Source organism: Hippocampus guttulatus, chromosome 2, assembly GCF_054856545.1.
Source record: "Hippocampus guttulatus isolate MCC_2025c chromosome 2, RoL_Hgut_1.0, whole genome shotgun sequence".
Lineage (NCBI taxonomy): Eukaryota > Metazoa > Chordata > Actinopteri > Syngnathiformes > Syngnathidae > Hippocampus > Hippocampus guttulatus.
The window spans coordinates 21,605,206-21,630,479 of NC_141262.1; the positions used below are offsets into that span (position 1 = coordinate 21,605,206).

The following is a 25,274-nucleotide window of genomic DNA, read 5'->3' on the forward strand; positions in this document are numbered from 1 at the left end:
TGTTTAATTGTTTTCTGTTTTTTTACCAATTGTTTTAAAATCATTAAACATAATTCAAATAACCACTTTTGCAGGAGCAATCAAACAAGTTGATTTTAATGATATTTTTTGCATTCTTTTATTAATTACTTATTTCGATTCAAACTCGTCATCGGCTGTACCTAATGAGGTGTCCAGTCTTTTTCAATGTTGCGCGATGCTTCCATCTAGCGGACGGCAGATAGCATTGTGGATAAACAAGTGGACAGATGGTCACACTTTTTCCTTACTGAGCAGATTTCCGCAAAAACGCCTAATTTGGGAAGAAATACACGCACATTTTATATATTTATTTATTTTTTAAAGAGTTTTATTTTAGAACAAAGACACTGGAATGGCAGTTTGCACATGAACACACTGCAACAAAAACATTTATCATACAAAACAAATGTGCACGCTTTATGTTGGAATGCACCTTATTGAGTGTAACTGCTTGTTTCATATACACAGTATATCGTTTGGTATGTTGAGGCTATACAGTTGTGCCAGTAACGTATCTCGGATTAATATAATGCATTTTCTTAATATAAGAAACACAAACTATTTACACTATACTACATCATTCTGAAGACATTATTTTTGAAAATAGCTAATGTCCAAATCAAAGTTGTCCTCCTATTTTGTCTAGGTGTAATGTAAAAAAAAAAAAAAAAGCACTTGTCGTTCTGAGACGTAAAAAAAAAACAAAAAAAAAACTTGTGTGCAACTAATCTGCCAATTGCAAGTTCGACAGGGATTTCCGCTAAACCTCGCATAGAAGAAACCAACGACGAGAAGGGTTGTCAAGGCAACAGCTGTGCCCCCTAAATGCTCTGGAAGAACTGCAGCGAGAGCTCATAGCCCAAGAACATGGTGGCGCTCATGGGGAAGCCTCGGATGGCGTTCACTGACGCGCCGCGGAAGAACACCTACACACGCACGACGACACATAAACACGGCGTTCAATGGCGACCTTTGGAATTGGAATTGTCATGCAAACATTCACATGGCATTGAGGGCGCTTACGGCGGCGTCCAGCAGAGGGCGGCCACGTACTCACCTGTGCTCCTTCCGTCTTGTAGCTATGCAGGATGCAGTGAAGAATGCCCTTGTACTTCCTGTGCAGGTGAGCGTCCGCCTGTAGGCGACTCTTTACCACGTCGGCGGGTGTGGCCGTCACCCAGGAGACAGCACCTGTAAAACAAAAAATAAATGAGGTTGTTCACCTGGCTGAACTCACCTGATGTTTAAAAAAAAAGTGCATTTCAGGGCGAGTGTCGTGCAAAGTACAAACGTGCGTGAAAGAAGGCTTTCTGAACAAAACAAGTTTTATCTGGCAAAATGGATTCCAGATGATGAACGCTGGTGAAAAAAAAAACTAAGAAGCAAACAGACCAAGTATGCTTGAGCAAACGTTTGCTTGAGATCATAACGTGAAGTCTTTCCTGATTACTTGATTTAGATAGTTTGAAGTTCATTTTTATGGTTACATTCAGCGCATAGCGATTGTTATTGTTTTTTGGTTTTGTTTTTTTTGAAAGACAGCCTTTCTGGACTTCACTTAATAAAATCTAAAATAAAGGCTGTCTTTTTGAATAGACATATTTAACTATTAGTATTGTCATGGCAAAACTCAACATTAAAAATGTATATTTGGTTGAAATATAATGATTCTGCAGTCATGCAATCTGATGGGACTTTGTCGTAGGATTGCACACTGAGCTTCGATGCACTTTTTTTTCTCTTTTAGACTGTTGCCGAAGCTAGAAAACACTCAGCCGAGAGCACAGACTGTTCAACAAATCTTCATAGTTTTGTTTCTAGCTGGCACAAATTCAAAACGGTGAGTGATTTCAAGTGTCTTGGTAGTATCTAAACAACGTTTCTGACCTGCGAGTCCGCCAGCCAGCCATATGGCACAGGGGTGCGGTACCGTGGCGCCGTCTGGTTTGAGGAGATCACAGAAGACGGCGTAGGGCACAAAATAGAGGGCGTAGCCGGGGATGTCTCTGAGGAGCATGGCCCCGCCCCCACGGTACAGACCCTGGATGCCCTCGCGTCGCACGACACTGCCAATGCAGTGAAGCGGCCCGCGGTACGCGCAGCCACCTCCGCCGCCGCCGTTGGACACGTGCAGCGAGCGCACGCCCGCCGGCGCCGCTGCGGCCATGTTGTGAGAAACGCCGCCCGCCAACTGGAAACTCTCTGATCACAGAACACAAAACAGAACATCTTCTCTCACGACTTGTCAACCACCAAAAACAAAAAAACAAAACAAAAGAAAAACACTCATTCTGGGATCGATGCTGTCAAAAAAAAAAAAAAAAAAGAAATCAACATCTGCAGAATTGCATGGACAATTGATTGAACAATTTCTGGAAGCAATGCAGAAAAATTCAAGAAATATTCCACGTGCCTTAAATGATATTTTTCACATCATCCCTGCCATAAAGCAAAACCAGATCATCAATGTTTGACACGGTTCCTGGAAAAGGTGTTTACTAATTAACATCTCCACGATGATATGAAAAGTTCATTTCAAGTAAAAACTTCACAGATAAGCTCACGCGTGTGTTTGCGTGTGTGTGTGTGTGTGAGTACACGCTCGTGTGTAACATTAACAGCAGGCAGTAACATGTGCACGTAGATGTCAGATCCTCATCTTACAAAACATAATACTGATCCTTGACATGCAATCAGGGCGGGTGGGCTCGCAGCCATCCGGCATTCCCCTACCAAAATATCCACCCCCTTCCCTGAAGAAAAAAAAAAATCAACCACGCACGCGCTTCACACCGTGCACGGCGCTCACCACACTGATGGCTAATTTGCCTGTTTTTATTGCTTGCACATGTCTTTTCCACAGCACAAAAATCTTTGGGATGAGGAAATCTTGTGTGAATTAGCCAAATCTTTCGTCTGGCTGCCTGCTGCAACCAAAACTCCACATAAGATGTAAAGTTGGATTGCTGATGACCATTCTCGCCACTTGAGACATAAATACAAATGGCGAACAGCGGCGCCTCAAGATACAGGGGTACCTCTACTTACGAACGTCTCTTCATACGAAATTATCAAGTTACGAAACGCCTCAACTAGAAAATATTGCTTCTAGTTACAAAAGAAATTTCAAGACACGAAAAGTAAAAATACAGTATGGGCTGGTAGTTGCAGCTCCGAGTTTCCTGAACGCAACATACTTATAGCTGCTCTGCCATTGGCTATTCCTGAGCATCATCCTGGCATCCCATTGGCAAAGAGGGACCTCCTATCATATGTGTCTAAGTGTGTAGGGAGAAATATGCGTCTATACAGCATCCTCGTCATTCGCCCCAATGAGGTGTTCCGATAGTTTTACGTAGATGTGGTTCACCCAGATAAAGGGTTCACCAGTCGGGCGATCGCTCACTATGCTGATGTTTACCTAGGACATTTTCGAACGATTGTTAAAAGCCAACAAAAGCAAATGTCCTTGGATCCGTTCTTTACAAAATGCTCGGCAAAAAACACTTCTGAGAGAGAGCATGAATTTAAGAGGGCAAAAAACGATGAGGACGTCATTTTTATTCTTTACTCTATTCTTTGTTCTTTTTTTTTTTTTTTACATTATGCACAACTCTCATTTATTGTGCAATAATCTAATCTGTAGCATGTATTTGTTACATATTTTGATGCATTTTATGCTTTAGGAAACATTTATGTTTGAATTTTGGGGGGTCTTGGAACGGATTAGGGCATTTACATGGAAAACGCGTCTCTATACTTACAAAATTTTCTAGTTATGAAATTTCTTTCAGAACCAATTAATTTTGGAAGTAGAGTTACCACTGTACACGCAGGCATCCGGACGATTACTCAGTTTTTTTATCCTCGCCACAGGACGAAATGAGCAGCCCACCGGCCTATTCGAATTATCTTACCAGTGATGGGATCGGGTCTGCATATACAGTATCAACTATCCTTGGCAACAAGGCTGCAGACGACTGTCGCCGCAGTAAATTCGCGCTTGTGCGCGCGCATGCGTGACCTACCCGCCAGCACGGCCGTGTGCGTCTGCATCTGCAGGCGGATCTTGACCAGGTCGATGGGAGCGCCCAGGGCCACCGAGACCAAGCCGGTCAGCATGCTGGCCGCCGCCACGTCGTTCAGGCTGGCGGGGTGGCGCTCGTCGCCATAGTGACGCTTGCAGATGAAACGCTGCGCATTGCTGAAGAAGCCGAACACCAGCGAGTTGTACGCCGCGATGGTGGCCAGCGGGAACGACATGCCTTTGAAGAAGCCCCGCCCCTGACCGCAAGATAACATATACAGATACATTGGTTCATAACAAATACATTTTCAAACACATTCTTAAATTTGACATTGTAATCAATGAAGAAATTATTCAGTCAAATAAAGTATATAAACATGAAAAAAAGACTTTGGATTTTGATTCTTGTGCCCAACATCTCTGTATTCAACAACATGTCATAATTTGATTGGCACATATGAAGACTTCAAATGGCAACTGGCCCTTTCAATTTCTGTATAACTTACAACACAAATTAAAAATAATGAGCTGAACTCATTTTACTTCTTGCACCAAAATGGAAGATTTTTCATTTGAACTCTTCATACGTGACAACTTGCTGAATGGTTCTGGTTTCGGATTAATGGTGTCATACCGTCTCCTTCCTGTAGATGGTGATGATGCAGTCTATCATGTTCTTGTAGCTGTTTCCCGCCTGTAGTCGCGTCTGCCAAATCCAAAGCCGCACAGTCAGCACAGGCGAAGGATTTTATTCAATTTTTTTGCAATTTATTTATTTTTTTACCTTGACAGTGTCCAGAGGGTGTCCCACCACCACACTGGACGCCCCTGCAAACACACACACACACACAAAATCAGAAACAGAGGTAAAATATAGTTCAATATAAGACTTTTCCGACTTTTCTTGAACCCCAAAAACTGGCTCTACATTCTTTATTTTTTATCACATTTCCACCCATCCATCTTTATGAAACAGTTTCGATGAGCAAATGAGATAAGTTCACATTTGACATTACTTTATTTCGGCACGCCCCGATTGACCTGAGGGTAGCAATAACAACATGGCAAGAGTGCCCCTACAGGCCACATATGGACATTGTGTTGTTCTAGCCACCTTATTTAGCCACTTTGAACCATTACAAACACTTTTATATGATGCGCATTGTGACAAATACCAACTAGTAAATAAAATAAACCAGTAATAATATCCACACACGCACATTACTTCAAGGTGTCCCCAATATTTTGACCTTTTCATACCGCTAAAGAGCAATCACACACACACTTGCAAGTGTATCAAACTAATGGAGACAACATTGACAGAAATATGAAAACAAATGATACACGCGTGACACAAACATACACACGCGCGCGCACACACGCACAAACTCACGCACGCGCACACACTAATCACGAATATACAGGAGTCTGCATCATATTAACGTGCGAAATATTTTGAACTAAACACGCACGAGTACACACACACGCACATACACCCACAAGGAAGTGTCGTCCACTGACCTGCGACCCATCCGGCGAGGAAATCGTCCATCCGGAAGCTCTTGGAAGCCATTTTTATCTTTTCACTCTTGAAATTTCATTCGAAAGCACACGCTCACACGTAGTCGCACACAAGTTTGTCGCGTGTTTGTGTTTGTGTTTTGAGTCCGCCGAGACTCACCACGATGCTTTGATTGCAAAGCTCTCCGCCCCTCAGCTTGGCTGGCGACCAATGAAAACGCCGGCCAGTCTCCTTCTAGCCAATCGAGCGCCAGCTGGGCCAAGCTGCCAGCCAATCGACGCGTGAGACGCAAATGAGCCATGAGGGAGGCAAGCCAGTACACACACGCGCACACACACACGCACACACACACACACACACACACACACGCGCACACACACACACACGCGCACACGCACACACGCCCGCACGCCCGCACACACACACAACATAAACTACATGAAAATCTAATCTTTAAAAAATTTACAGGAAGAAAGTTTTTATTAGCAGGTATTAATTGAACAATATCTTCATAATATGTGCCTGTTCCAGTGGAATCCATCACATTGAGTGGTGTTCCCAATGTTTCGACACTCTTGTTGAGCATAGTGTTGTGTGTCTGACTGCAAGCGTAATGTACATATTGTTCAATTCATTTCCCCCCAAAAATTATTCATATAGACAGTTTTTTGCATTAAATTGTATATGAGTAAATCAGTAAATTGTTCTTATTGAGCAGACTTGTTTGTTTTTCTTCAGTCTGACCCCATTGGCCTGTGTGAACAAACAAAAGCAAAACAAAACAGAGAGAGAGAGAGATCCTTGCACAAGCAAGGCAAAGTCAAATTAAAACAAATGTTTGGCAATGTGTGTTTGTGTTGGAATTTCTTCCGTTTTGAGTCAAGGATAATCCTTAATTCAAATTTAAAGTTGATGATAAATATTTACCAGTAATCAGTAAGTCAAAACGTGTCAAAACTATTGAATAAGAAGGTAGCTCAATGTATTTTCTTGGTCCAAACAATCGTGATTGTGGTGAAACGTCCAATAATCAAATGTGATGTTTTGCTGACAGTTCAAAGTTCATTTCCACAGTTTGAATCAATAGTCGTGTACATTAGCCCCCCCCCCCCCCGACCCGACGTTTATTTCTCAAAAGTGTGTATTTTTACTCACTTTTCAGTTTGGCTGCGCGTGGGCGGGGCTTCTCGTGATGTGACTTCCAGGCGTGTTAAATATTATGTCCTTGATCGGCACAAACACGACATTGAAGCTGAGCTACCAACCTTCAGGTCACGAGCGGACACAACCTCAGATATAACCCAAGAATGCAGAATTGCTGATTTTATTTTTTTTTAAGGGGGACCTTATGAGCGGCGATGAATATTCAGTAGTTAGGGTCTTGAATTTTCTTTAAGTTTAAATGGTTTTATTTTGTAAAAGAAATATAGAAGGAGCAGTAAATATGTCAAATGAGTCTTAATTAGGGTTTAATTGTGAAAAGTGTTGATATATTTTATCTGCTGAGATTTTTTTTTCTGCGTTGTGCCAAATATTAAAATGGCTATAATGTTGAATTTTCTTTTATTTTTTTCAGTTTCTCATTTGATTTTACTTTGGGATATACCATAACTGTATTTCACAGTCTCTACGTTCGAACTTTAACTTATTAGAGTTGAATCATTACTTGTACTTCTACCCGCAGCGTCTAGATTTCCGCAAGTATCTGTGCTTGTACATTTTTGTTGCGTGTGTGTACTTTTGCCACTTCTGACGTTAATGTTTCGGGTCACTTGGGTTAACTGCTCAAGCTCCCATGCCCCCACCTCCCGAGATAAGCGCTTGATAGCACACAAACGTCACGCTTGGACGGAAAGTTCCAGAAAAACAACACTGCTTAAAGTACTCCATCACTTATTAGTCAAAAGGAATTATGAATAAGTTCCCAATTTGGCAAACTTGAGTTTCCTTATGAGAATGTTTGCCGTTTAGAGGTTCTCATCACCACCCCCAAAACTCACTCAGCCCCTCGAAAGTTCGAAAAAAAAATCCCTCCGCCTGCTGTTTTATAAATAAACACAAAATTGGATGGACATGTGTATCAAGACACACGAAAAAGTCTGAAGAACCTACACCTGAAAATGAACAGGAAGTAGGACAGTTTGTGTTGAAGAAGGCTCATAGAAACTAAGGAAGTTTAACATTCATTCATTCATTTTCCGAACTGCTTTATCCTCACAAGGGTCGCGGCGGGTGCTGGAGCCTATCCCAGCCGTCTTCGGGCAGTAGGCGGGGGACACCCTGAATAGGTTGCCAGACAATCGCAGGGCACACAGAGACGAATAACCATTCACGCCCACACTCACACCTAGGGACAATTTTGAGTTTTCAATCCGCCTGCCATGCATGTTTTTGGAATGTGGGAGGAAACCGGAGCACCCGGAGAAAACCCACATGCAAACTCCACACAGGGAGGACGGAGCAGGAATTGAACCCGGTACCTCTGCACTGTGAAGTCGACGTGCTAACCACTTAGCTACCGGGCCACCCGGAAGTTTAACATGATCATTATTTTCACAAAAATTAATTCTCCTCAATGATTGATAATCGCATTTAAAGGTCATGAAAGCAAATTTAAGAATTGTGTATCAAACTTGTCGCCCTTCACATGAATCCATACCGAAGAAGTAGCTCTTAATTACAAAAAGGTTGCTGACACCTGATAGAGCACGGTGTCAAAGTCAAGGCCCGGGGGGGAGATCTGGTCCGCCACATCATTTTCAAACATGATGACTTCTATGATGCTTGTTAAAATTTGTACCAAAATTTCGAATTCTCATATGTAATATTAAAGAGAGATATTGTGAGTTTTATTGTTACCAAACTCCTCATTACAGTAACTTAAACTATAGTTGAATATACTAGGCAGGGTGTCAACTTCTTTGTTACTTCATTGCTGTCCTGTCATTTAGTTAGCTAGCTAGCTGGTTTGTCTAGCTGGTCTTCAACAATGCAGATTAATTTATGAGACTGAGGATAAAAAAAACCTCAAGAAATCCTGGATTCTACCGATGGCCAGGGTACGACAAGGGATCCTGGAGATGGAAATAAGTTATTTTAAACTGAAAAGGAAAATATAATAAATATATAGTAGTTCAACGCACCAGTGTACAATCTGGTTCAAAACATACAATACGCTTTCATATAAGTGAATGAATGAGGCTTTGTAAAGTGCTTTGAACACCATGTGGTGTATAAAGTGTTACTTAAGAGCTCTCCTCGTAACATCAACCATTTTGATCTAACTGCATTTTTCATTTGTCAGACTATGAAGCTGTTCTGGGTAAAAGGTACAATAAGTAACTGATTCAAGTTCATTGGATACTCGCTTGTTAACGTAAACACGAATTGTGAAAGCAGATTTTGGGTCTGCATCCGAGCTCGACAAAGATTCACTGTAACTACTTTCAACTCAAATTCTATAATGCTTCTCTTCATCGAGGATAATTCATTTTTTAAAAGCAAAAATTGTTTCTTCTACTTTCAGCTCTGTGTCACGGTGTGTCATGCTCTTGTTTTGGTTCTGAACGTAAAAATGGGATTCAGGTGCTGTTAATCTGAAACAGGACCCGGCCACCACAATAGTTTGAAAAATCTTTCAATAATTGTCTTATTCCATTTTACAATGGCAGTTTTTCAAAATAACTTTCAGTTGTAAACCATATTTAATTGCTTAAATGACAGATTTTGGCGTGTGTACTGAATCAAAGTCGTAAAAAATGTTAAAATGGCCCACGTATCCTTTGATTTTTCTGTATGTGGAACTGAGAGGAAAATGTTGGGACCTCCTTGCACGAGACTGATAATCAACTTTTTTTGACTCTACGCCAAACAATGTGAACATGATGTGTAAATATTTTGACCAACCTCGTTAGCTAATGTATATGAGAGTTTCACAACACTTACAGGAGTCCTCAGATGACTTATTTGTTTGTGGGGGTCTAATTTCAAACAGTAGACATTTTACCCGGATGACAGCCATAACATGGCTCTTATATCTCGCAGCTTGCTCATCCGTACTTATTAACATAAATCACTGCACTGTGATATGCTATGTTGCTATTTATAAACACACACACACAAATACATTTGGTACTGTAATTCAAGTCAGTGGTTTATTTAAAACTCGGGGTTCATCAAAAGATCATAACAGCAAAAATAGTACATATACTGTACGGGAAAGTAAATACTAACACATGTCGTGAAGGAGGATATGAAACAACACAACATGAAGAAAAAAACAAAACAACTTTTCCTTTCATGCGTCTTACTTTTTTTGTCCATTTTTCTTCACCTTTTCACTTCCTCATGTTTATAAGTATATTTTGTGTCATTTAACTTCACGTTTCACTTCCTATGTCCCAAACGTTTTGTCGAAATTCAACAATTTGCTGATTTTCTTTCCCAATACTTTTGTCCATATTTACTTCACTTCCCGATTGTGTCCCACAGTGCTGTTATCCAAAATTCACGTTGTCTCTACTATTCATTTCTTGTCTTGGCACCAATATGTCTGTCCATTTTCATTTCGTGCATGGATCTCAATATTGTACTTTTTTCCACATTTACTTCACTTTTGACTTCATATACACCTGTATGTGTCCCAATACTTTTGTCCACATTTCCCTTCTTTTTTTTAACTTCCTGTCGCTGTTCCAATACTTTCATCCAATTAGCCCCCCCATCCTTTAGGTGTCCCAATACTTTTGTGTATATTTTCTTTTCACATCCTATACGTATCTCAATACTTTTATATTTCACTCCAAACCTTTTATCCAAATCTCCTTCATGTCCTGAAAATGTCCCATGACTTTGTAGAGCGTATAGTGTGTGAGGGTGTCAAAGTAGGTCCTTAAAAAAAAAATAATAATAAATAAAAAATATAAAATCTCATGGGCAAATACGCGATCTAATTGCTCACAGTTGCTCATTTGGTTTCATTTATTTGCTTGTATAACACCGTAGTCATAGTCTTCTTTTTCCCCCTTGTTGGCATTGCTGTTTGTTTCGCCAACAGGATGTTAGAATCCGGAATAATCCGGTTCGGGGATGATCCAACAAACGCGGACATGGACAAATGATCTATACAAAAAAAAGTTTTATTCCAGAAAGCGCAAGACCGACAAAGTACGAATTCAATCACTGGTACTCAGAACCAGGATAAAACTCCTCATTAAAGTAACTTAAGAAATTTCATCTGTGCTGCATGTTATACAAAAAGCATATTTGACAATAAAGATGACCTTGACCTTAAACAAAAGTTGAATAAACCGTGATACTTGACTTCTTGATATGGTTTCAGTCATAACGGCCCTCCAAGGGAAACGGTAACTAAAATAGGGCCCACGAAAAAAAATGTGTTTGATACCCTTGCCTTATGAAGTAGTCCATCGGTTGAAACTGATTCAGACAGGTGGGCCACTGGAGAGAACACCCTCCACACTTTTTTTTAATTAGAAAAAAAGAATGAGAAGAATCAAACAGTTTGAAAATATGAAAAAAGGGAAGATGTAATATAAAAAAATAACATGAGCTGACAACATTTTCTAAGTAGAGGGTGTCCCTAATGAAATGTCTTCAAAGACGTTTTGATTTGCGATCAAAATCACGTGATGTTGCATCCATATTGTAAAAACTTTTTCAACTTTTACCTCAGTGAAGCAGTTGAATGAGTACTTCTACTTTGAGCCGCGTCCTTTTTTTCCACCTTCCGCAAAAGTGCTCGCACTCTTGGCTTCCTGACATGTTAAGCACACATGTCACGGCCCTCTTGAGCACGCGTGGATCTGACATCTGATTGGTTGCCGAAGCCCAGGTGCAATTGACATGCAAGGCGTGCATGTGTCGTGGTGGAAGCATCCCCTCGCAAAATAAACACTAAAAACGTGTGTGACAGTGTACTTGCAAAGAACATCTGTACAGCTGCCCCATGTGAGCAAGTGACAATAACGTGTGACCTCAGGCTGATAGCGGGTTGGTTATCGCACATGCCGTTGCAATGTAAATACCATTTTATTTTTGAGTAGGCCATGTGGTGGACTTTGTGTTTTGAGGGCGAGTAAGATTGTCTGTGCGTGTGAAGTTGAAGCACGGTGGAAAAACATCTGCATGTGTTCGCCATGCTTCAGAGCCAAAAGAGTTTGGCGCTCACTTGAAAGGGGAAAATAATGACAAACATCAAAGCACATCACCATTGAATTGAGCAAAAAAGATCCAAACAAACACTGCTAACAAACCAAATTGAGGAGAATTTGATCGTTTGTTAATGGCACCTTTAAATCAAACTATCCAGCGTCTGGTGCGTTTCGCAGCGAAGCTTTTTAATTATGTTTGTGTCTTATAATGGTGAATATGGTCTTATCATTTTGTGGCAGTCGGACAAATTTGTTTGCACGCGGTAGTCCTTTCTGTGTGACTTGGTTTTCATTTTAAGTCGAATTGAATTTTGTGGGTCTTGTCAGGATAAACACTTGATTTTGTGTCAATCGAATAAACTCACATGAATTATTTATCTCGTTTTGGCTTGGGTTGCTATTTATGGCTTGTTGATTATTATGGGTCTTCTCATGTCTTTCAGGACGCAGACGCACATGATGAACACAAAAATGACGCAAAACACACTTAAAATATTCGAACACCCAAAACATTTGTACACAAATTACAGCCCATACTCTTCTCATTACTCATGATACAATTACAAAGCACACTCATGACACAGACACACACAAATAAATGACACTAACTTAAGATGAAACCAAATCACAAAATTGAAACCCAGTCACGACTCAAACACACACACACACACACACACACACACACACACATCATACAAATGACATACACGTTCATCTCATACAAATGACGCTAATGACACGTTCACACAAACCACACACTAATAACAGTCACAATATTTTCACAAAGGGCACACACACACACACACACAAACAAACAAACCACGCACACTTATATGAATGAGCGTTCAACATTTGTCCACCAGATAGCGCCGCTCCCAAACAAGACGCTGCTCACCAAATTCGAAGAACCTCAAGCCAACATGGCGACGCCGGATACGGTACGTTCCTATTTAAAGTATTTTATGCTGCCAAAAACCGGCGAAAGTACACGTTAAGTTGTTTAAAACCGTTGTTGACGTAACGTCCACCTCCAATTGTGTTAGAATGAATGTTTAAGCAATGAACTGTCTTCGTTAAAAGAGTTATAAAATTAAGAACCCTCATGTTGTACAAACCAAAAAGAGAAAAAAAACCTCAAGATCTGGACGCGACCAATTTTGGGCATTCGTCGTTGGATAGCTGGTTAGTAGTGATGTGTCGTTCGCGAACGAGCCAGCTCTTAGAGCCGGCTCTTTGAAGTGAACGATGGGAGCCGGCTCCTCATTGGGAGCCGGTCCGAATAGGAGCCGACTTTTTTTCCCCCCCTTCGGTTAAAGCCGCACGTGATTGGTCAAGATCCGTGGTAGAAGAGGAAGGGGAGGGTTTTACACACACACACACGCACACGCTGCAGTTTAGAGAAGGGGGAGGGGTTAGAGAAGAGACACACACAGCAGCACACTGAGCAGCACGCAAACAAGACAAACGAGGAGACGAGAGAGTTAGTTAGCGAAAAAAACAACACGGTGGAAAGCGGAAAGGTGAGAAAATGGATAGGAAACGCAGTGAAATTTGGACTCATTTCAATTTAATTGATAGTTCAAAGGCAGCGTGTCGACTGCAAGGTTAAAATATCCCATCGATCAGGCTCCACAAATAACCTGCACAGGCACATCAGAAAAGTCCACCCATCAGTACAATTTGAAGAGAAAAGACAAGCAAGGGAACCAGCTATTAATGAAGGTGCTAGTGTGTCTGCAACTGTTGCTGCTGCTGCAATGTCACAACTGCCTAGATGTACAGCTCTATGAGCCACTTTATGCAAAAAGCTATAAACCAGCAAAACAGAACACAATTGACGAGGAACTGGGTAAAATGATTGCAAGTGATTTTCAGCCATTTTGTGTTGGCTGTGTTGTCGCAACATCTGTCCCCTCAGAGAGAATCTTCTCCAAAACAGGGCAAATATTAACAGAGAGGAGAAACAGGATCAACCCCTCAAAGCTGAGGCACTTGGTTTTTCTTCATGCCAATCTTCGCGAAAGACAAGTTAAAACTTTTACCTGGGTGCTGCTTTCTTCTTTTTGTTTTACAAATTTTAACTTATAATTTGTTGTGTGGTATTCAAAGCTTACTTATGTTGTTTTACTGTAAATAGTTAAAAGCTTATAAAATATACACATTCAGAGATTGGAACTTTTTGTTGACCTTGTTTTGATATGGGTCTTTGTACTTTGTTTTTATTTTTGTAGCACTCCATGTTGTACTCCGTGTTGAGTATGTTCAGAAGAATATACATAAAGCAATATAAATAATAAATATTTGATATAGTGTCTATTTTTTTGCATTAGTAATTAATTTTACGCATAATATTACGTTATTTTTGGTAGTAAATTAATTTAAGCAACAAAAAAACTGAGGAGCCATTTGGGAGCCGAAAGAGCCGGCTCTTTTTAGGGAGCCGAGCCAAAAGGCTCTAAAAGGAGCCGGAATTCCCATCACTACTGGTTAGCTAGTATCTGAAATGTCCCCCGCGCCCTCCTCCCCGTCAGGTGTTAAATTATACAACTCAATTTATCTTTGGTTGATGAGGTAAAAATGCACACTGTCTCCTTTAAAAAAGCTAATTTATATAATGCCGAATTAATCAAAAAGTTCAGGACCCACCAATTGCCACTAGGGGGCACGGTGACTTAAGAAAAATTTCTCCCCCAACACGATTTTATAAAACCTTTTTTTTTCCCTCTTTCTTTTGTCTTGACTTGTCAATGTCACCTTTCCCATTTGGAAGAAACACCTGGCTGCATGCGGGTCACGGAGCTTTGAAGCTACACGGAATTCCTAAACAAGAAGAAGCCTAGGAATTCTGAGATAGAGGATGGACACACTCACACAAAAAGGTACAACACAACCGTCTGCACTACCGTGCGTGTGTGCTCTGTATGATAAATGTGCAGCCGACAAAGGAACTGCTCATGTGTGCAACACGCAAACACAATCAAACACACACATTCTGAAAACAAAAACACAAAATAGACACTATCAAACATGCACAACAAATATGCACGCTAAAGACACTCGCGCACACACACACACACACACACACACACACACACACACACACACACACACACACACATTCATACATTAATGAAACCAACATTCAAAGGACACTTCCGCACAAATGATAAAAACACATTTTTAAAATGTGTAGGAACATAACTGCGGTGTTAAATAGCAGACATGTTCAAGGATACGTTAAGCAATAAGCATAATGGAATTTTCTTGTTGATGTTGTGCACATTCGCCACATTGCGCTGAAGGTGCTGGTGGCTACATCACCGAGTAGAAGCTATCTGACATTACGCCACGCTCGCCGATTAGCCTGCCGATCATTATTCATAATGTCAAGCCCTAATTTTTGCATTGGCTGGAGAATTTTAACATATTAGCATATTCACCATTTGTGTCCACTTGTGACTATCCGTGCATTATTTTTGTTGTTATCATCGTGTCTTTTCCACTCCTGACTTTCTTCCTGTTTGTGATTGACTGAACTCACTTGACATCATGTGACCTGTTCACATTCAACATTCACTTGAGGCCTTTGTTCAAATTCTTTTCAATAGGAGGCACTGTGGGGTGCCAGTGATGACATCATGAACATCACACGCAAGCCGCGATGCGAACAACCAATCAAGCCGGCCGTTCTTCAGCCGACTCGCGTGATTGACGGCCGTGAACTTCGACATTTGGAGGTGACGCGTGACATTTGCACTCACCCAAACATGACCACTTTTTTTCTTTTTTTGTGGTTTGTTTGCGCTTGAGGTCGTCTTAGCGCCATGCTTGAAAAGTGACGACCTTCACCGCGGTGACACGTTGCGTCGTCAGTCGGCGAACTTTGCCCATGGGGTCGCCAGCCTCACGCTCGCCTCCATTTTGTTCGCACCATCGACATCGATGTTTGCGTTTCTTATTTACATTACATGTGATGATGATGATGATGACAAGTAGGAGGACAAAGATAATTTGGGGTGTGTGTTATATGTTACATATTTTTATCTTGTTTTTGAATATCGGGATGGTGTAGTTGCTTTCTGGTTTTCACTGTTGTTGTGGTGTAATTGTGTACTTTATACAGTGACAGTTGGGCACACACACACACACACACACACACACACACACACACACACCTGTCGGGGAATTAGCAGTCCTGGCGGGCACGCCAGCGGGCGCGGGCCACCGCAAGGCATCGTGGGAGATGCTGAAGCTCCCCGAGCTTATGCCGATGGTGCTCTCTCGCCTGTTTTTGGCAACTTGTTGCCTCAGATGACCTAAAGTACTTTTTAAATGCTCCTGGGGGCTGCAAAGCCTTCATATGTTTGGTCATTGGAATCATCAGAACGTCTTAAGTAAAATGACACAACAATTTTAAAATAAGGCTTCTATTATGAAGCCATCCAAACACAAAATGTGCATTTTTGTTGCTTTTTGTGTGCGCATCCAGTGGTGCCTTGAGATATGACTTCAATCCATTCTGTGACCACAATCATCTCAAATCATCCACCCCGATTGAAATCATCTTGCCTTCTCAAGATGAATAGAAATGTCAATTATCCGTTCCGGCATTAAAAAACAAAACAAAAAAAACATCATGGTGTAATATTGTATACACTATAAAAGCATAGAGTAATGACATGATGAAATATAAAATGAAGAATTGTGTCGGGATTTAATGCTTGTAGTCTTTCACAAACATTGTGCTGTTCCGTCTCGTGTGCCCACCTTGGCCACCGGGGGTGGGGGGGGGGGGCAGTACAATACTGTACAGTCATTCACCAATGAAGAAAAAGTGACATCTTCTACTCCTGCAGTGAAATGCTTCAATATTAGTAATCTTTTTGTAGAGGATGAAGAATATATGCTTGTGAGTATTGTTCTCTAAGTGTAGCCACCGTTTGTGTTCAAAGTTATGCCGTATCTAAAACCTCAACTTTCAGTGCTAACCATTAGACTGTCTGTTGCATTTTGTATTGTTATTAGCATGATGATAATCGGAATTTTCTATGTCAAGCCACACCTCAAAAGCCTTGTAAGTCGAGTCACTCATATCTCAAGGTGCCGTTGTACGAGCTGGCGGGATAGCTTCACACTCTTTGGTGAGTGGCATCGAAGGATAGCATTATCTGTTAGCCTTATGAACTGCCGATCACGTCTGGCAAATGCAAGCATTCATTAGTTCATCCTTAGCATTTGCTCATCTTTATTATTAAAAGGACGAGCTGGGAATGGAAAGTTTTCATGTGTGTATGTTCCCGAGGCTTTTGGCGGATGATGCGTGAGTGAGCAAGTAAGTAGACTGGACATGCGTCCGTCACACTGGAAGTGAGCTCACTTGTCTTCACGGCGAAGCCTCAAAGGTCAAAGACTTCACTGATGACATCGACCTGACACACACGCGCCGTGATGTCACTCTTGTCTTCCTCGGGCGTTCAGAAAGTGAGGAAGACGATGGTCCAAAAAAAGGAGGGCTAGGAAGAGAAGAATGATGTCACTGAGAGGGTGAACAGGAAGAAGGCTCAGGAAGAGGGATGAGGCAGAGTATTATGACAAAGAGGAAGAGGGTTTAGGAAATTCTTATTTATATAGCACGTTTATAATGCAAAAAATACAGGTTTAAGGAAAACAAGGCTGGGCCTAGTACAGAGCCTTGGGGCACTCCACACATGAGGCATGTTTTGAAGAAGGTATAAAGAGTAGAGCTTGTGAGGAAAAGGATAATGAGAAGGAATGCGGTGATTAAGAAGAAGGGTACAACGGGGTGAGGATGAGGAGGGTAAGAGGGGTTTGAGGAACAAAAGGGTCACACGGGAGATGCGAAGATGAAGAGTACAATGACGAAGATGGAGGAGAGTAAGTAGGGCGGTGAGGACAAAGAGTAGGACAGAAGAGGCAGGGGAGGAGAAGTTGACGACGAGAAAGATCACGAGGAGGAAGATAATGTTGAAGAAGAAAGGATGAGGAAGTGAAAAGGAGTGTTCGGTAGAGGAACAGTCCCAGCTGTATTTGGTCCTCTTTCTCTGTCCGTCTGTCCACCCGTCAGTGCGTCCTTTTTCTCCACGCCGCGTTTGCGCTGCGGCCATCATGAATCATTCCGAGCTGGGTAATTGACACCACTGGAGCAGTGTATCTTGGGAAAACAATCCCCATTTAACCTTCAGCCAGCCGTGGCTCCAGACCTTCACGTCAGACCAGAGTGAGGCCGGCGAGCCTGAAGTGCACGTGCACCACTCACCAGTGGATCCCCTCGTGGTTTTCAATCACGATTATTCACATTGTCAAATCATCGATATCCAAATCATCATTCTGTGCTTTGTGAGCTGCCTAGTGAAAGCAGAGCGGCTTAAAAGCGCTCCTTGAAATATTCATATCAGCTCTCAACATACCAATCTGCGCACACACACGCACACACAGGTACAGACGTATACGGATACTTTTGCGTGTGTGTGTGTGTGTGTGTGTGTGTGTGTGGGGGTGTCTGACTACATGTTCGTATATAGAATTCACGTTGTGGTTTCTGTGCATTGGTATGTGCATCCAATATTTATAGTGTGTGCATTGCACTGTATAAGTGAGTACCAGAGCATGACTGCGTGAGTGTGTATGTTTGCAGATGTGTGCGGGCGCATCAGTGTCAACACACTCGCATGATTCTGAATATGAGTATCATGACCTGTGCTCAAGGACGCGCATGAATTCATGCTATTTAGACACATGATGGCAAGGGGAAGGTAAACACTCAGCTTGTGTGAGATGACAAAAGTGCACTTTCGTGAGTTCTCCACACCAACAGGGGGCAGCCCACTCGCAGGCGGAAAGGGAATGTCCTGTCTTGTGTTGCCGTGTTAAATTTCACATGGGTTGTAGTGGGGCGAATATGTTGTCCGGCTGATACACACCTTCACGGGCGCTTGATTTTTGTTGTTATTTTCTAGTTTTTGCATAATCTTAGCACTCCCTCTGTTGTCACGGTAACAAAAGCTAAACTCTGCACTTTGACCAGGCAGAGTGGAAAACAAAGATTCAGATATTCGTGGAACTAATACTCAAGCAGTAATGTAACTAAGACTCATGTAAGTGAAAATTGGATGAAAGTAATATTGATTCATAAAAATAATTTTCAGATATTCGTGTACTTTGTGGACAACATGATACTTATACTAATACGAACATTCATTTATTTGAGGCTCACGTATTTAAGTAGCCAATGTTCAGGATGTAACTAATACTCAGGTGCTTGAGGAACTAAGGCTCAGGATGTAGCTAATGCAACTGACACTCAGGTACAGGTATGTATGTATTAATGTAAGTCAGACTCAGGTATTTATGTAACAGTAATTTTCAGAAGTTTGACTTGCTTTGTTATATTGAAGCGTGGACAAAATTACAAGCATTGCTGTTCGCGGGCGTGTGTGAGTGCGCGTGTGTGCATGTGTGTGTGGGGGGGGGGCATGATGATAAGACTGCACTAAGTAAACTTGAGTTTGTGTTCTACAATGAAAAATACCCACAAAAATGAAAATGTTTGGAAAATTATTGTTTTCAAAATAAAATGCACCTTAAGTGTAATTATTGTACTTATGGCAGTATATTCTGCCAAGCGCTTTGTTACAGCTGCAGCTATTGTGAAAGCGATATAAATAAAGATTTATTGGTGAGTTGGATGTGTGCTCTTAAGAGGGGTGTGGCTTAGTGAAGCCGGAGTTGGACGTGCTCCTTGCCAGTGTTGTCTCATTCAATAAAAGCGAGGGTATCACAGTAGCTTATTTATCTATTGATTTCACTTATTTCACCACCTCCACCAAAACAAAAACAAAAAACAGGGTAATAATCGTCTGGTGAGTGTAAAAAGTGGCAAGTTGGGGCCCTCACAAGTCAAGGTAGCAGCGCGGTCCAAAAAAGATTCCCGTGAGCGCTCGCTGCCTCAGGCCAGGCTGCCTCCACTCGCCTAATTGCTGCGAACGTGCGCGTGCGTGTGGCTGCTGCAGTTCTATCGATAAAAAGTGCTCAATGGTCCTGCCAATGGAGGCCTCACTCCCTCCCTCCCAGCCTTCTTTCGCTTTCTGGCTCTCTCTGCCACATCCCTTTTTTTTGGGGGTTTCTCTCTCTCTCCCCCTAACTCTCCCCATAACTCTCTTTACCTCCTCTGTCTCTCTCTATCACACCCATCCCTTACTTCCCTTTTCTCCTTCCTTTCTTTCCGTTTTTCGTCTTTGCATCGAACGCTCTGCCTTTTTCTGTCTATCCCCCTCTTTCTCCCTCACATCTCTACATATCTCTGTCCATCATCCCCTCTCTCTTTCTCCTTCCCTTTGACACCCCCTACCTGTCTCTCTCCAGCTGACCCTGGCTTTCCTCCCATTCTGATTCTCTCGATCACTCTGTCTCACCCCCTGCCTCTCCCTCTTTCTATCAAGCGCCCCCGCCCGCCGGCCTGTCTCGACGCAGGCCATCAGTGAGATGGATGCTGAAGACGCTGATGGATGTTGAAGATTTACACCGTATGATTGATGGAGCGGTCTTCCCCCTCAGAGATGTTCATCTGCTCTGCGGCTCCATCATCACTCAGCCTGACTGCATTTCCTCTTCCTCCTCCTCCGCGTCCTTCTTTCTTCTTCTTTCCACCCCGCGGATAGGAAGTAGTTTGGCTGCAAAAGCGCAAACCTTGCCGTCGTCTTCTTCTCCAAGTGCCACTTGGCAGACCTCGTCGTCGCTGGTTGCCGCGGTAACTGTCCTACTCCTCCGGCCTCCGTTCACTCTCGTTCACTTCCTGTATCTTTGAGTGACAACCCCGACGGACCGGGCAGAAGGACGGACGAATGGAGAAACAGTCACTGCGGCAACCGTGGGCTGGAAGAAGGTCTGTCAGTCAAAATCATTCCGGGCTTGACAATCTGCCCTCTGTCACTTTGATTGACGGCTTGAAAAGGTCATCGCCCGGGGAGCGTGTCGGCGCGACTCCACTGATGAGTGCGTGACAACATGGCTGACACATGTAGCGTGTTTGCGTGACGAGGGAGGAAAAAAAGAGCAAAGTGGTGAGAGGAGAAAAGTTGGGAGGAGAAAATGCTAATAGTGATTGTGTAACAGGATTGCTTGCCAGTCGGCACTGTTGGTAGGTTGTTGTCCAGTCGTGGTAACAGTAGATAGAGACTGTTTTGTTGGTAGATTGTTGTGTATTAATGGTAGAAGAGACTGTGGTGGCATGTGGAAGCGTGGGATGCACTTTCGCAGCGTGTTGAAGTCTGAAGTGTATCAACGTCAGAATCGTAGCTCATGTGTACCGTTTTAAAATGTTTCCAATTTTTTGCCAGTGCTATCGGTGAATTGCAGATGAAACAAACTTTGAATGAGAATTTAAAAAAAAAAAAGAAGAGAAAACATAGCGCAACAGCTCTGATCAGAAGCTGCAATTGCAGACTGCTGACGGCTAACAACTTCCGGTGATGCAATTCACGCTCCACCGTGTGATTGATGAAGGTACCTGCTTTTTAATTTAATGTAATTTTTTTGAATACTTTTTTGTGAAAGTGAAACTGATAGTATGCTGAGGGTGCAGTGTACACTAAGACACAAATATATAATATTAATAACACGTGCGCACACACACACACACACACACACACACACACACAAATCTTTTTGTTTCCATATCCCCCTACACCCCATCGCGATCGACTTGGGACCAGTCCGCGGCTTACCGGTCGATCGCGATCGGGCACCCCCCCGCACGAGAAGGTGACGCGAATGAAGCGCGCGTGTTTGCGAGGAAAGCGAAAGTTAGCAAGGGGCAAGCCAGGATGCGAGGGAGCCCGTCACGTGGCCCAAAAGGGATGCGTCACTGAAGCAGAGCTGACACCGCTCATCAGGTTGCTTTAGCGATGGTGACACACCTGAGCGCCCACCGGCTTCACTCCGCCTGCATTTGCTCGCTATTTGTCTCCTGCGGGCGGGAAATGCCTCCGCCGTGTCCTCATCAAACATTCCAGCCTCGATGCTGCTGCTGCTGCTTACTGGTGTTGAAACTCCAGCACTTTTTACACCGCCTTTCTCCGAGGCACCGCCGAAATGTATTCATGTGTGCCTTTCGGTTGTCGAGTTGGCGTTGACACAGCTTGTCGCCATCAGATACACTTGTGCCTTGAGATACGAGTGACAATTTACTCAAAAAGTAAACGAGAACAAGAATGACACCGTGTGTTTTCAAAACAACCATGCTGCGTTGCCTTATTAACACCCACTAGCTTAATGCCACAATTTTTATGAAAATCGAGTTGACGTGTTGAAGGATGTTGAAGGACGACAGTTAGCATGAATCGTTTTCGACGGTTTCAGACGCAACGGATATATGAACCCAAAGATAATACGATAAAGGACGCATGCAACTCTGGCCACATCAGGGTACTTGTACTCGTGAGGATAAGCAGATCAGATGATGGAAGGATGGATGGATATTTAATTTAATTTAATTTTTTTATGTTGATGCCAACATTTTCCCTTTCACCATAATCGAATATCGGCTCCAAATATTGGTTATCGGCCGCCTTAGCGACGAATAATCAGTATCGGCTTTGCTCTCCGGTTTGCGGTTGACCGTCGTAACTCAATTGGAATCCGGTTGTGTAACAGCATACACCACGGTAACAGAAATCTTGAACAATTCACCGAGGGTTGTCGGAGACTTGAGAGTGATAACGCTTGCTGATCAGAAAACAATTAACAAGACGCATCGCCGATCAATTTCCATTTGCTGAGCTGCAGGACTGTCCCTGTGCTCCCGCCCCACACACGCACGCACGCACGCACGCACACTATCTAAGTTTGGAAGCGGCGCAGACGAGTAAATAGGAAAAATAAATTTGCCAGCCGGCCGAGCAATAAACGAGCATTGGCCGTGACGCCAGCACATGATGAAGAACCGAATACCGGCAGCAGGATGACGACGGAGAAAAGGACGAGCGCGTTATTGATCACAGAGGACGCTCGCCGGCGCGTGACTACTTTTCAATCTCAGCGTACGTGAGAAGCGAATGGATTCAGCTCACACGGTCACAGCATCGCTTCAAGCTGACAAAACGTGCTGCTTAAAAGACTCATTATATTACTTTCACTTGACACCGCTTTAGTTTTCTTCTCGGAAGTCACAATATGACGTGACACCGTTAAGAATATGGTGTCATGCTGTCATGATATGATGACACACTATATCCCAGTGCGACATTTCATTACGTTATCATGTCACACCGTGAAACTATGGTATGATGTTAGGCTGCAATGTTTTGCCGGATGGATGCTTGGCTAAAAGAAGCGGCGACTCACACCGCGGCCGCACCCAACACCACACGCTGCCACCTCCGCCCGGTCTTTATTTCCATTCAACTAAAGCGGTTGTGACAGATTAAATGGCGGGTACCTTTATTGACTGCAAAATGACTTGTTGCTTGTACTCACTCGACGTGTGGGTGCGTACGTGCGTACTAGTATGACCTCTTCTGGTCGTTTAAGGTCAGCGCCGGCACATGACAAATGTTCCGTTGTACACTTATAAGGTACGGATGGACTAACGGACGGACAGGGCTCGTTTTTCAGCCACACTGACGTAACCCTGATTGTCGACCTCACACCAAACAGCTGGAAACACATACACCCAAACCTTAGCCCCCCACCCCCGCCCCAACCCCAACACTCACACCAATGGCATGCACGTTTCCAAAGCCTGGGTCCCACTGAGCAATGAGGATTTGCGAAGGTAACGAATGTTGATTTTTCATCAGGGTTTATTCAAGGTCGAAAAGACGTTCGCCAAACAGTTTTTCTTGTGGCCAAGAAATTTTGTTCAAAATTTGGACATCCAGGAACAACTCCCTTGGTCACATGTCTTGAAACCTCAAAATAGGCTGAACCCCCTTGTTGACTTACCCACGACAGCAACACAGGCACGTATAACCAGCCATGCAACTCCCTTGGTGATGATGTCAAAGAAATGGACACAGGCACATACAGACGCGCAACTCATGTAGTAACACAAATGTGTTTTTGGCCGGGCTCAAGATGGCCGCCATCGTTCAAAAGGTTGAAGTTGAAAGCACCGTAGAAACAGAAGACAAGGAAAGCGAAGGTGCCGCTGTGGTTTGTGCACACGTCGCATTGCGGAGACTCTCACATTGATTTGTGGATGGCCACACGCCGCTGATACGTCAGCTGGGGTGAGGGGCGGGGGGGTGTTTCACCTTGACGACGTACCATCCGGAACGTGTCCCGTCATCGTTTGAGACAAAGGTGATGGACGGCGGGAGAGTGGGAAGAAGGCGGACACGTGGTCGTCGTAAACACGTAGGCGAAGTGGGAAGGGGGGGGGGGGGGGTTATGGGACTGCAATCAGCAATAAAAGCTTGATGGCCGCCAAGGGGAGCGGGCGGCGGTGTATGTGATTCCATATTCCAAATGCATCCTGTCCACACATCGCCTTGAAATTCCACCCCCAATATCTGCAACGTCCTCACGTCGACGTCGCTGCAGTCATGCAGGAAGGGGAGGCGGAGCAAACAGGAAGTGCTTCGTTCATGTTCAACAGTCATTCGTTCAGTCAATCACGACATCATCATCCGTTCGGTCATTTGTTGCGTCATTCATATTTTACTGCGTGTATAGTATTGCATTCAGTTTTAGTTGTGAATTTAAAGTATTACAGTAGTTATTTTATTGTGTTTTTGTTTTACTTTGGATACTTATTTTGGATTTTGTAAAATTTGATTTCATCTCCCTTTTTTGGGGGCAATTGATTTTGGTTATTTGACTGCACTGCAGTGTTTATTATTTTATTTATTTTCTTTTCTGTTCAGGTTTAATATTTCCTAATCCATCTATTGTGTTTTATTTGGGTGTATCTATTTTTCTATTTCGTTTTATGGAGTTGTATTATTCATGTTCTTTTACTTGTTTTAGTTAAGTGTGATTTAAAAAAAATTAATTTGTCCCATTGTATTTTTTTGTTGTTGTTTTCATTTGTATTTGATGAACTATGATGCGTTTAGTAAACGTGTGGTGTGTTTTTACTGCAGCATTTCCTGCTGTAATGCTGCTTGCTCGTACCCGAGACCCTCCATACAACAAGACTTCAACCTTCAATAAAGAAATGCGATACACACTAATGTGCTTGACATGTCATATAGAACCTTGAAATGTATGGTGAGTATGGCAGAAGTGAAATTAACAACCGAGACGCTTGAGCCTGGTCCTAAATAATCCCAAAATATAATCATAGGAATACGTGACTGATCCGCGGTGTTCCTGCGGAACAATAAAGTTGCCCAAAGATCAATGAAGTTGACGTGTGCTCTGCACGCTCAGCTCTTCTTCGCCGTGCAATTCTTATGAGCTCACTGTGACTCGATGCTGACTTGTGAATATAAATGCAAATATGATTGTTTATGGATGAGGAGTGGATGCGGGGGGCGTGGCTCGAACCCACAGTCCTTCGTGCCTCAGA

The 25,274-nt window shown here is 42.9% G+C and overlaps 1 protein-coding gene and 1 long non-coding RNA gene across 4 annotated transcripts; one reads left to right on the top strand and one right to left on the bottom strand.

Moving 5' to 3' along the window:
* Nucleotides 1-318: 318 nt before the first annotated feature.
* slc25a48 (solute carrier family 25 member 48) lies at nt 319-5,724 on the bottom strand. Of its 2 annotated transcripts, XM_086101633.1 has the most exons (7): nt 5,570-5,723; nt 4,833-4,876; nt 4,683-4,754; nt 4,050-4,305; nt 1,909-2,223; nt 1,079-1,212; nt 319-947 (listed from the first exon to the last, which is right to left on the bottom strand). In XM_086101633.1, the coding sequence occupies exons 1-7, from the start codon at nt 5,619-5,621 to the stop codon at nt 843-845; spliced, it is 978 nt and encodes a 325-aa protein (XP_085957759.1). In that variant the 5' UTR covers nt 5,622-5,723; the 3' UTR covers nt 319-842. The 2 variants fall into 2 exon arrangements, with proteins under 2 accessions (XP_085957759.1, XP_085957750.1); XM_086101624.1 differs by having other exon boundaries at nt 319-1,212; nt 5,570-5,724.
* A 6,904-nt stretch (nt 5,725-12,628) lies between these two features.
* LOC147208895 (uncharacterized) lies at nt 12,629-24,936 on the top strand. Of its 2 annotated transcripts, XR_015098966.1 has the most exons (4): nt 13,049-13,263; nt 14,514-14,622; nt 15,352-15,480; nt 24,847-24,936. It is a non-coding gene; the product is annotated as an uncharacterized LOC147208895 (long non-coding RNA). The 2 variants fall into 2 exon arrangements; XR_015098967.1 differs by lacking the exons at nt 13,049-13,263; nt 24,847-24,936 and adding an exon at nt 12,629-12,681 and having other exon boundaries at nt 15,352-24,106.
* The last annotated feature ends 338 nt before the right edge of the window (nt 24,937-25,274 follow it).

Coding starts and splice junctions, on each gene's coding strand:
- slc25a48 (XM_086101624.1), bottom strand. CDS start 5,621: ATGGCTTCCAAGAGCTTCCGGATGGACGATTTCCTCGCCGGATGGGTC. Junction 2,224..4,049: donor GCACACGGCCGTGCTGGCGG/GTAGGTCACGCA, acceptor TTCTGTGATCAG/AGAGTTTCCAGTTGGCGGGC. Junction 1,213..1,908: donor GCTGGCTGGCGGACTCGCAG/GTCAGAAACGTT, acceptor TTTGTTTTACAG/GTGCTGTCTCCTGGGTGACG.